At 35.7% G+C, this 11860-nt stretch overlaps 1 protein-coding gene across 1 annotated transcript; it reads right to left on the minus strand.

Annotated features, from left to right (window-relative positions):
• Positions 1-5006: 5006 nt before the first annotated feature.
• LOC148871408 (uncharacterized) lies at positions 5007-11208 on the minus strand. The gene is made up of 8 exons (XM_088971684.1): positions 10899-11208; positions 10193-10468; positions 9713-10102; positions 9572-9630; positions 8744-8825; positions 8380-8451; positions 8136-8243; positions 5007-5746 (listed from the first exon to the last, which is right to left on the minus strand). The coding sequence occupies exons 2-8, from the start codon at positions 10430-10432 to the stop codon at positions 5297-5299; spliced, it is 1401 nt and encodes a 466-aa protein (XP_088827810.1). The 5' UTR covers positions 10433-10468; positions 10899-11208; the 3' UTR covers positions 5007-5296.
• Between the last annotated feature and the right edge of the window lie 652 nt (positions 11209-11860).

Here is an 11860-nt window from a genome sequence, read left to right on the forward strand (position 1 = left end):
ATATACATTCATTGATAAAAGAGATGAAGCATATGTAATATCAAGATTCAATTTATATAATCCATCACATAATGTCGTAGTACCAACAACACGCGATTGAGAAATTAAACTAAAAGCACTATTTCCAAAATTAAACTTAAAACCAAGAGCATCCAATTTTGTAATTAACAAAAGGTTTCTCCCCATACTAGGTACATAAATAACATCTTCTAAGTCTAAAACAAAACTGGTGTCTAAAATCAATCTATAGACTCCAACTGCTTCAACTCGAGCTTTGATACCATTCCCCATCACTAGATCTCCATCTCCATCACTTAACCTCTTTCTGTTGAGAAAACTCTACATAGTATTTGAAATATGTAGAGTTGCCCCAGTATCAATCCACTAAGTATTAGAAAATACATCAGCAAGATTAGATTCAGAAACTACATTAGTTAGCAAGGTACCTTTCTTCTCCATGTTCTTTTTGAACTTTAAACAACATTTCTTTATGTGCCCCATCTTCTTACAATAAAAACATCGGACTCTACTATTTCCTCCTTTTTTTCCCTTGAGGGTTATTTGACCTAAATTTCTTGAACTTTCCAACATTCATTTGGCTTTTGAAAAACTTATTTTTTGGCCCTTGGGGTGTTTGTATAATAAGATTCACACTATCAACTTTACTTTTCTTCAACCTCTCCTCTGTACACACATGGAGATCAGCTCACTAAGACTCCACTTGTCCTTTTGAGCGTTGTATATGACTTTCAATTGATCAAATTGATATAGGAAAGAATTCAAAATAAATTGGACGAGAAATCCATCATCCACATCATCTCTATTATTTTCATTTGGGTAGCAAGATCAACCATTTGAAGTATGTGTTCTCTTACACTTCCCGCACCCTCATATTTTGAATTTACTAATTGTATCATTAAGGAACTACCAATCGCTTTGGTGGAGCCAACAAACTGCTCCTAAACCATAATCATGTATTTCTTAGAAACTGTCTCATCCGGAATATCACCTCTAATATTCTTTGACGTTGTCCATTTCATTACCATCAAGCAAATATGATTGGCTCTCACCCAATCTTCATGTTTGTTTTTTTTCCTCTTTTGTGCTCTGATTAGTGGCTTTGGAGCTTCATCCTCTATAGGACAAAATCGATCATGAGAATGGCCATGACTATTTCTCTTTGTTCTTTCCAGTCAGAGAAGCTTGAACCATTCATGGTTTCAGTACCAAACAAATAGCTAAGAATTGTAACAGTATTCAAGGCTGAAAAGAAAAGGAAAACATGCTTATTACATTGCGTCTTGATTCCTTATGCATGTTAAGTTAAAATCATGCTATAAGATGCATAATATCAATTAGACAAAACCAAGAGTGACCCTGAAAGTTTAATGGATCTGGTTCAATGAGAAGAGCCGATGTTTCATTGTATTTTCACCTTTGGGCAAAAAAATACAACATATAGATGCTTCTCTCTCTCCCCCCTTTTTTTTATCTCCTTTATGGTGACAACAATCTCCACAAGATTGATCAATATGAACATCATAAATTTCCAAGAATTTACACCTTTGGGTTTAAATCTTTGTTATTTAAGTCATTCATATCAAACATCTTGTCCCATGGTTTGCACAAAATAGTGACCCACCTTTGGGTGTGATCACCATTTTGATACAACATAATGCAACTTGTCAATGGGTAATTACCAACCACTTGAACACCATATAAATTTTCAAAGTCTGGCCACTTTGGTGGTTACAAGATTTATCCAATTTGAATGGTTTCGAATTGATTTGGAACATGATAATTCAAAGGTATAGTGAAGAAAAAGATCATATATCATGCAATAATCATAATTTGGATTTGTAGGGATTAATACTAATAAAAATAGAATAATAATAATGACAAATTAAACGATAATTTAGGGTCAATACATACTAAATCCATTGAACTAGTGCCAAAATGAATTCCAAAATTCATAAAATTTCAGGTTATACCAAACTAGGGGTGAACCGTAGGGTTTTAATCATATTAGAGTGTGGGACCCACATTTATGGATTCAGGAGATCAAAAACTTGAGGGGTAACAAGTTTCATTAAAATCCAATATGTATAAAGACATGAACCGGCCAGTCTTTATAGGTAAACCGATTTGGTCAAACCGGATAGTCAAAATTAACAAGAACTTGCCGAATTGGCACAGCGAGTTTCCTCGGAGAACTCGTCGGGTAAGACCGATGAACTCTCCGAGACATGGCAGCACAAAATGGGCGAGGCTTTTCGGGTTCGAGTCCACCCTCGAACTTGTCATCTTCTTCGCCCGTTTTAGGTTTAAACAACCCGAATAACAGCAGCATCTGGGCCGCTATATACTTGCCATTTCAGGCCAACATTCGACTGGAAATTGGTCGTGAATGGACGAGGAGCAAAAGTTGACCGTTCCCTTCCGGTTACCTCGTCGGAATCCGGCCAAATCACTAGAAAACAAGAACCTAAAATTTTGTTTGTTTGTCTGTAATCTTATAGTTTCTAATGCATAGGTAGAGCAACTTGACTCTGATACCAATTGTTAAAATAATATCAACCTTTTGCTCTTGAGAAAACAGAAAAAATCCTTGCCTGAAATTGGCGATCTTGAAGAAACCATGACTAATCCAACTATCTAGGAGATCACTTCAACCCCGTTTCAACTATATGCTCAATGGGAGAGTTTCTCTATGGATTGGGATAGATTGCGTAGGGTTGGGGACCTCATTTTTATAGCAATTTCAATGAACGGTTACCTTTCCCATCAAGGTGACATGTTCATGGCTTTGAATGCTCTGTAAACGTATTAGTACTGAATGGTCCGTTGCAAGACCATTAAAACAAAAGAAACGTTTCTTTGCAAAACCATTAAAACAAAAGAAAAATAACATTTTAAACGTTATTCTAACAGTAATGTCACGTATTCTGCAAAGCAAATCAAGTGGCTGATTGGTTAGCTCATGAATCTCTTTCTAGTGTTCTAAACTCCTTAAATATTAATTTGTAGAACCTCCTTGTATAGCTCCCTTATTTTATTGAAAAAAAAAACACCAAAAATCTTCCTTCTACCACATAAGTATAGGTTTTATTAAACTTGCTTATAAATCTTCAACCATTTCTTGTTCTCATTACTTGGGAGTTTCAGTGTGATCTTACCGGCATGCTAAAAATGATTCTCTTAAACATAATGCACCTTTCCTTCCTGTTTTTCCTTTTGGCTGAAATCGTTTTTATCATGGTTCAAAGTGTTGATACAAAAATCGTGTTTCAAACAAGCGATATTCATGGTTGAAAACAGTGCCAGGTTTTAAAATTTGAACCCTACGAAGGATATTAACAAATGGTAAAAGCAAGGATTAAAAACTCAATACCATACACTCTTAATTGAAAAATCGATACAATACCAAAGTATTCTAAAGCATTTACCAATAGTCTATCCCAACCTTCTAATAAATATATAATACAAAAAGGATGATCATATCAGTATGCATTGATATTTAACTTTGGGCATCAGGCTTTAAAATGCGATAATTCAATATCTAAACTTTTAAAAGCATGCTAATTTAGTACCTATTGTTATTCAACCATTAATCAACCGTTAAGTGGCATTTGAAAAGACACATGCCTTTCAAGTGTCATCTAATTCTCTTTATGAACCATCCAAACGTTGATAAAAAATGAACAATCCCAAATTCTCTTATTAAACCATCTGGTGACCCCAACTTTCTTGAATAGAAGAGGCATGAATTTGGGACTGCTCAATTTTTATCAACATTTGGGTGATTGATAAAGAAAATTAGATGACACTCGAGCATTTGTGTCTTTTCAAATGTCACTTAATAATCAATTAACGACCAGTTAACAGTAAATACTAAATTGACATGTCTTAAAAGTTCAATAATGAATTGTCACATTTTAAAAGTTTGGGGACCAAAGTGGCACTAGGCCGTAGGGGTGAGCAAAAAAAGAAAAAAAAAAAACAAAAAACTGAATGAACTGAAATAACTGACTAAAACCAAACCAAAAAATCAGTTAATCAAAATGGTCGGTTCGTTTTCAGTTTGATGTTTTTAAAAAACCGAAAGTACCAATTTCGGTTTCGATTAATCATTATAGAAAACCGGCACTTAACCAAACCAACTAGTATACATATATTTTTATATATTTTACATATTTGTGTATATTATATTATATATTATAAATTAATAAATATGCATTATATATAAAAATATATATTTATAATATATGATATATTATTTATTATTTAAAATATACTATTTTATATATATTTATAATTTTTTATTATATATTTATAATTTATATTTTAAAAAATAAAAAACTGAAAAACCAATGACTGAACGGACGGTTAACCAATAAATTTCAGTTTGATTTTAGTTACCAGTTTCCAAAAAACTGATACTACTGGTGTGGTTACAAAAAGTGCCCCACAGTTCAGTTAACCAAACCATGAGCACCCTACTAGGCTCAAAGTACAGGGTACTAATCATAAAATTTCCCTAAATTTAATCTATTAATATTCAGATTCAAATCCAATCTTGTTGTGAATCAGATTCATATCAGGCTCGGGTTAGATATTGAAAACCGTTAATAAATTAAACAAAAAATGATTGAAACAAATATATTACTAATAAAATGAAAAATGATTTCAACATTCTATATGTATATATATATATATATGAATAAAATAACTTGGAAAATAACTTGTACAGCTCTTTAATAAAGACAACTTCAAATCGACTTTATTAATAGACTGGATAGAGGTTGATCCTTATCTAATTATAAATGGATCAGTTTTAAATTCTTTTTTATTGATAATCAGTTTAAAATTCATGTTCAGACAAATGAATACTCTCTCTCTCTCTCTCTCTCAACAAATTAAAAAAAAAAGACTACAATTATATACCATCGAGTTTTGACTTCTGAGGGAATATACTACGCACCAGAAAATCTGATTGTATACGCAAGTTGACAAAACAGACTCCGGAGTTCTATTTTCTTTTCTAATTACAAGAATCAAAAGAAATATGGGGAAAATATTGTTAATTCAATGGAATATCCTATAAATTATAAAACCATAAACTCATTACTATCAGCACAGTGCCTTCTGAAGAGAGTAAAATATATAGACACAACTATATTTACCTCGTATCTTCCAGGAAGCAGCAACTGAATGAAGACACACACCCTTACTATTCACAACAGCTTCAACTTTTAATTTGCACAATGTAGAGGCAAGAGGGTGAAGAATCGTGTATTTAACCTATTGCTACTTCATCAGGAGCAATCTCAGGATCAGGTAAATTCTGGATCGACTTGTCATCCTCCATTGAATTCTTTACACACCCCTCGACTGCAGCCTCAATTTTAGGGGAGTTACTAGGTTTGTCTTGGCTTTCTTTGGCTTCTTGTATGCAAGCTTTCTGGCCATCATGTTCTGTCTCTGGGGCCTTCGGTTTTGATTTAAGAGGCTTTACTTCAGTTTCTTTGGTCACCGAATTTGGAGATGAAAGCTTGGAAATCAACTTTCTAACAGGTTTCTTTGAGGCACTAGAATCTCCAGTACTGGTTGCTGCTACATTGGTCGATTTCTTGGAGTCCAGGCTTGGATATGTGCTTTGACAAGATCCTTTTGAAGAGTTGTCTACAGCAGCAATGGAGTTCTTGTGCCTTCCAAACTTTGGTGATATGGCACGTGTTGTAGGTATCTGTAAGAATTAACAACAGACACAAACATTACAAATAAAACAAAGACATTGTATTCATACATGAGTATACTCAAAAAACAATCCACATGGAGACAAAGAGGAAGAAGAAACATGTCATTTTTTCCAGTTGAATGGGAAAATAGTTAGAAACCATAAAGAAGCTTAAGACTGATGAGCTGGTTCCGAGTTTTTGGACTTGGAATTAGTGAGAGGAAAAAATGAAAGAACAAATACAATTTGCTAATCTGGAGATGATCCAAAGAAAGTAAGCTTTTCTGATTCTAGAGATGAAGCCGTGATAATAAAAGCTGCAGTGGTTTCCAAGAAAACCCAACTGCAGAGATGTTTTAGGGAGTTTTGCATAAATACAGCTCAAGAGTCTCCAGACACTCATACCACAGTATCTGATAAGTAGTGATGTCAGCTTGTGTCATAAAAACATTTATAACTACAAATCCTCGAGTAAATATTTAAAACTAAAAAATAGATCTTGGCAATAGAACTTATTTTCCTTATTTTATGCATAGAACATTGCATTAGACAATTAATGTATGTTTAAATTGATAAATCACAAAAAGGGAAAAACAAAAACCAAGATATTACTTTTCCATAAGGACCAAAACTTTTTGAACTGAACATCAGACTTGGACTGAATGTTGAGAGCCAGGAATTCATTTCTCAATTTCCTTATTCTATCAAAGACTTGGGGCTGAACTGTGGCCTGTGGGAAACGTTGCCACACTAGAATAAGATTCTAATAGCATCATGATGATAGGTGGGAAGAAACTATATAGAAATTAGAAAATGGGCAACTATATAGAAAATGGGAAAATGGGAAACGCTGAAAAGACACATCAGCAAAAGATCAGATCTAGTCCTGGTGATTGAAAAACAGCTATATATTTCCGGTTGCGGTGAACTGGCTCTTTTAAACTTTCTTAAGACTTGAAAATTATTACCTAACAGTTACATAGCATAAAAGCATGAGTTTCAGTAGAAGAACGTTGAAGACTAAAAGCTTCATCTCAACTAATAATGACTTGCATCTGAACTCTAGGCAATTTGCCCTATTTCTGCCATGTGGAGGGACAATATGGACAATCTGAATCATACCTATTGGTTTGGAGACATTCTGCATTGGCCATGTTTTCAACCCTAGCCCTTCATATACCCCACTTTCCATTGATGTTTCCCTGTGATATTAGTCGTATAAGGTATACTTCCATGAGTAGGAGGTGAAAAGGCAAATATCTGGAGCCCAACCCCTGTTGCCATGTGGAATATTCCTGGTTGTTTTAGAGTTTTGTGTAAAGAATTTAACTAGAAAATTTGTATGGCAACTTAAGTAGTGCTGAAAGAGATCCACATGTTGGCGATGTCACCCTCTCACATGTCAGTGATAGTCCCTGCATTGCAGTCTGCAGCACAGAAAAAAGCCTTCTCCATTGGGCATTTTGTATTCAAAATTTGAAAAATAACTATAATTGAGGGGAAGTAGTGAGTTGATGAAAACGAATGAAGCATAGTAAACTTAGAGTGCTGAAAGATGGTTTCGTTCGGTGATGTATTTGATGATCATAGCATATAAAAAGAGGAATGACAAGTAATAAAAAATGGTTTACCAAGGCTGTAATAGGTCATAAATTGATTGGACAAGGAAGAAAAGAGAACAAGAAGGGAGGGAGAAAAGGTTTGGAACTTGGAAGAAGACAGAATTGTGGGGTAGCAGTGTGCTATCCCACTGGTTTTTATATTTATAAATAAAGAAGAAGAAATTACATAAGCACACTTAATTAGTAAGGGCAGCAGATATAAGAACAATAATAAAAAAACAAAACAAAAAGAAAACAGACCCAAGTCGAACTAAGACAAAACAACACAGAAAACATAAAATAAAAATATAACGAACAGCCCAACTTGTCAACAAATGTCAATCATACAGCTGTCCAGTACGGATATGCAGTGCTACTATAGCAGGTTCACACAGTAAGATGCAAATAACAATACTATACGGCGCACACATACCTATAGATTATATGTTTAATGACTCCTATTTCACTAACATCTATTCTCCCAACTCAGAATCTCATCATTTGGTTTGTCAACATAAATGTTTATATGGTACAATATGACAAATGTTTTGTATCAATTTCAAAATACACCATATGCACTAAAAGAAGACCCTTAGGCTAAAAACCTTTAAAGCATGATAACATCATATTGCATGAGATATCTTGTACCTGTCTTGGTTCAGAGAAACAAAGAGCCCTAGCTTCCCCACATCCACCATCCATAGACGGGGATAGAGCATGGATAGAGCAAGCCAAAGTACAGTATATGAAGCATATTGTCATTAATCCATTCACCTGAAATGGATAGAGCATGTTACCTTCTTCAGTTCAACCTTTGGAGGAGGTTCTTTATAGAAACTCGGCATTGGTGTAGCTTTAAACGTCAAACTCTTCCTTAATTCTCTGATTTCTGCTTCCTGGCTCTCCTGCAAGCCAAAGTAGAAATGGAGTGTCTCAAATAGATGCATCTAAAGCAAGTTAATATAAAAAAAAAAATGAAAGGAAAAATAAGAAAAGAAAGAATGTTTGAATTCAAAAATAAGATAAGATATTTTTCAATACCTTTGTTTTTTCCTGCAAATTAGTTCTTTCCAATTCCTTTGCATGAATCTTCTCTTCTAGTTTTGAAAAGAACTGAGGAGTGGAACCAGAATCAATTTATTTCTTCCATCTAAATCAATCCAATTGGTTAATGGTACATGTAAGTATGATGCTATTGAGCTATGCAATACCTTTACATGGATTGTTATTATCTTAGCTCTTGTAGTTATTGCATTAAAAAATTAAGATTTTGGTTAAAGTGATCACCCACTGATTGGGTCATTTCCTTTCGTAAGATGTAATGCATGAGTTAAATGGATTTCAGAGTTACCAACAAAGAGAAAAAGCAGCTAAAAAGGTACTAAGTAGATTAAATTTATCTCACCTCTTTTCGTTTTTCTGCACGCTCAATCAGCCTGGAAGCAAATCCAGAACCCGTGCTTTTTCGTAGTTCATGAGTAGTGCTTCTGGTTCAACAATAATAACAATAATGATGGAATGTCAATAATCTATGATTGAAGAGATAGAACCAAGAAAAGAAAGATGCTGTTGAATAAGAGAATTTGAAGACCCAGAAAGAGTAAATATGAGGCAGAGGATCATGCTTTAACAGACAATGTTTGTTTTATCAGCTTTAAATACTGATCCTGTGATATGTGAGTATTTATGAAGTGATTCAGCAGATATGAAACTCCTTATTCCTTAATATGAAGTTAAATCATGGTGGGTGTTAGACAGAGAGGGCATGTGGAGATACCAATATATAAGATTGCATCCAAATATGCACAAGAAATCCCTATAAATGAAACAGAATGATAAATCCAGAGATAATTATCATCATCATTTAAGCCTCCTCCCAAACATAAATCATGTTTCACCATTCCATTCTGTTCAGTGCCATATCCATTTTTAAATTATGGGTACTTAAATCATTCTTACTATTTCCACCCAAGAAAATATGCACAAGGTTACAGAATAGATGGCTGTCTCCTGATTTCTCTAGGTTTTCTGTTGACAAGCATACTGGCATACATATATAGTGATGATGAAATAAATTTTAGACAGAACTCTCTTGACAAAGGTCCATATCTAACAAATGAATTCATTTTTTTATAAAATAAAATAAGCAGGCAAAACCTACATCTCATTGAAGCAAATCAAATTACAAAAGGATACATCAGCAACTCTGTAGATTGCAAGGACAATAACTTACTGGGGCTCTTTGAACTCTGTGCCACTTCCAGTTGCATCTATAGAAACAGACTTACTAACCTGATTTGAAATAAAACACAAAATAAGACAATGCAAATATGGGAAAAGGCACGAAGAAGAGATTTTGGGAAGAAACCCTTACAATAGAAGGTCGGATGCTAGGCCTAGATGTTATGGTGCTCTGCCTGGTAGAAAGCCCCCCACTATTTGGCTTAGCATCCATGGTGCTCAGTCCAACGGAGGGTCGCCTGTTGAGACTATTGACACGGGAAGTTGAAGTGGTTGGCACATTGGAAACTGGGGCCTCAGTTTCTATGGCACTTGCCCGGGAATGTTTCGTGTCCGTTTTCACGGACTTGCCATCGAAGCTCTTCTTCAAACCATTGGTAAGTATCCCCTTCGACGGGAAAGAAAGACTTTTAGACAAGCTTTGCCCCTGGGTTAGAGAAAATGTTGTCGGGCCTTTCCGACTGGCTTGATCCTTGGTTGTTTTGTTGTTCTTCAAGCCATTATCACGACGAGCTCCAGGTTTCTAATCAGAGAAGAATATTTTCTTGTTCAAGCTCAATAAACTATCCAAAACAGAAACAATTTAAAGGAATGAATACATGATACGCCGTACCTTTGCAGAATTGGACCCTTTAGTTCCTGAAACAGTATTGGTTACTTCCACCTCCGCTACAGCAGAATTAAGACCTTCTATTGATGCATCTTCAGAAACGTCATTTACTTGCAACACATCTACACCATTTTCAGCGTTCTCGTTTTCTTTGTTTACATTCTGAACTAAACTTTCAGCTGGAAGAGTTTTCTCGACAACGCCACTTCCATCATCCAAAACAACCCCGCTCTCAGAATCCATTTGGTAACTAAACCGTACAGGGCCAAAGGGAGAGTTCTACGTGTTTGCAATTCAGAGAAAATCTCTTTAATAATCTCAAAAATGCCAACATAACAAAGCTATAAAATACAAAAGAAGCAAAGAAGCACAGTTGGACTGATATAAAACTCGAATCTAAATCTCATAAACCCTCTGCATCACCCCGGATGTTTTTCAAATTAAGGGGGAAAAAAAGAAACATTTGCGCAATCCACGAAACGGTAGTAGTAGAAACAGATCAGAAGAAACTCAAGTAGAAAAAGAAAAGACTCAAACAGATCGAAATCTCAGAGATCCAATTGGATCTTGTCTTATATATACCAATTTAAGCTCAAAAGCACACTAAAACCAAGTAAATGAACATCACTTTACGATTCCAACACTGGAACCATAAAAAAAGCAAGTTGTATACAGATCAAACACGATCAATAGAGACTAAAACTCTTACCAAAGAATTTGAAGGTTAGGTCTAGAATTGGAGAACGAAATATTTCAAGTGACTGGCGAAACGATTGAGAAATGCTAGGATTTCCATGGATTTCCGAACTAAAGAACCGCCAAAATTCGAATTTTCAGAAGCTTCAAACTACTCTTCCCAGATCGAGATCGAAAGTCCACGACAATGAAGGCCTTAGCCTAGAAGAAGCCCCAACCCAACTCTGCTCTCTCTCTCTCTCTCTCTCTCTCTCTCTCTCTTGCTCTCTCTCGCTTCAATTCAACTATTCAAGTCGCCCCTGGTTCGAGAAGCGCGACGGAACGAGATTTTCAAACCGAGCTGGATAAAATAATAAATTGCGAAACTGCCCCTAACTTTCTCAACTTCCCTTATTACCCTTACTTTTTTACAAATTGACACAACATTAAAGACGACATTACATCATTATTTGTGAAAACCTTAAGGGTTTTCCTGTCAAAATGTGGTAACAGCTAAAAAATCTGTTCGAAGAACGTGAGTGGGGCCGACGGTGTTCCGTCCTTCTCGATGACGTGGCACGACCGGCCGACGTGATTGGTCGGATGGCCGTCCACCATGACGTGTCCACTGAGTGCCATTAGCTGTCTTCGAAACGTGCTCGCGATAATTGTGTTGGGAGGAGGAGATCGCACGGCTGGCTCCAACTCAACCGCGATGACAAATCCAGACCGTTGGCTTAGGATCAGGATCTTCCGTTTCACAGCTTTTGCTGGTGGCACGTTGCCTTCAAGGCTGGCGTCCGAAGACTCGCTAATAGTGGTGGTGGATGCTATAATACGCGGGTGTGAGTGTTGAGCATAATGAACTGGTCGTGATCATCGGAACAGTAGGTCGTGCAGTTGGATATCTAGCCAGAGATTTCCGGGCATGGCAGATCGACGGTGTAGATGACATTTCTGGCGCTTACTGGTTTAGTGGTGGCGGATGCTATAATA

The sequence above is a fragment of the Nelumbo lutea genome, chromosome 2 (genome assembly GCF_056320005.1).
Source record: "Nelumbo lutea isolate HS-2025 chromosome 2, American lotus-T2T, whole genome shotgun sequence".
NCBI classification, from domain to species: Eukaryota; Viridiplantae; Streptophyta; class Magnoliopsida; order Proteales; family Nelumbonaceae; genus Nelumbo; species Nelumbo lutea.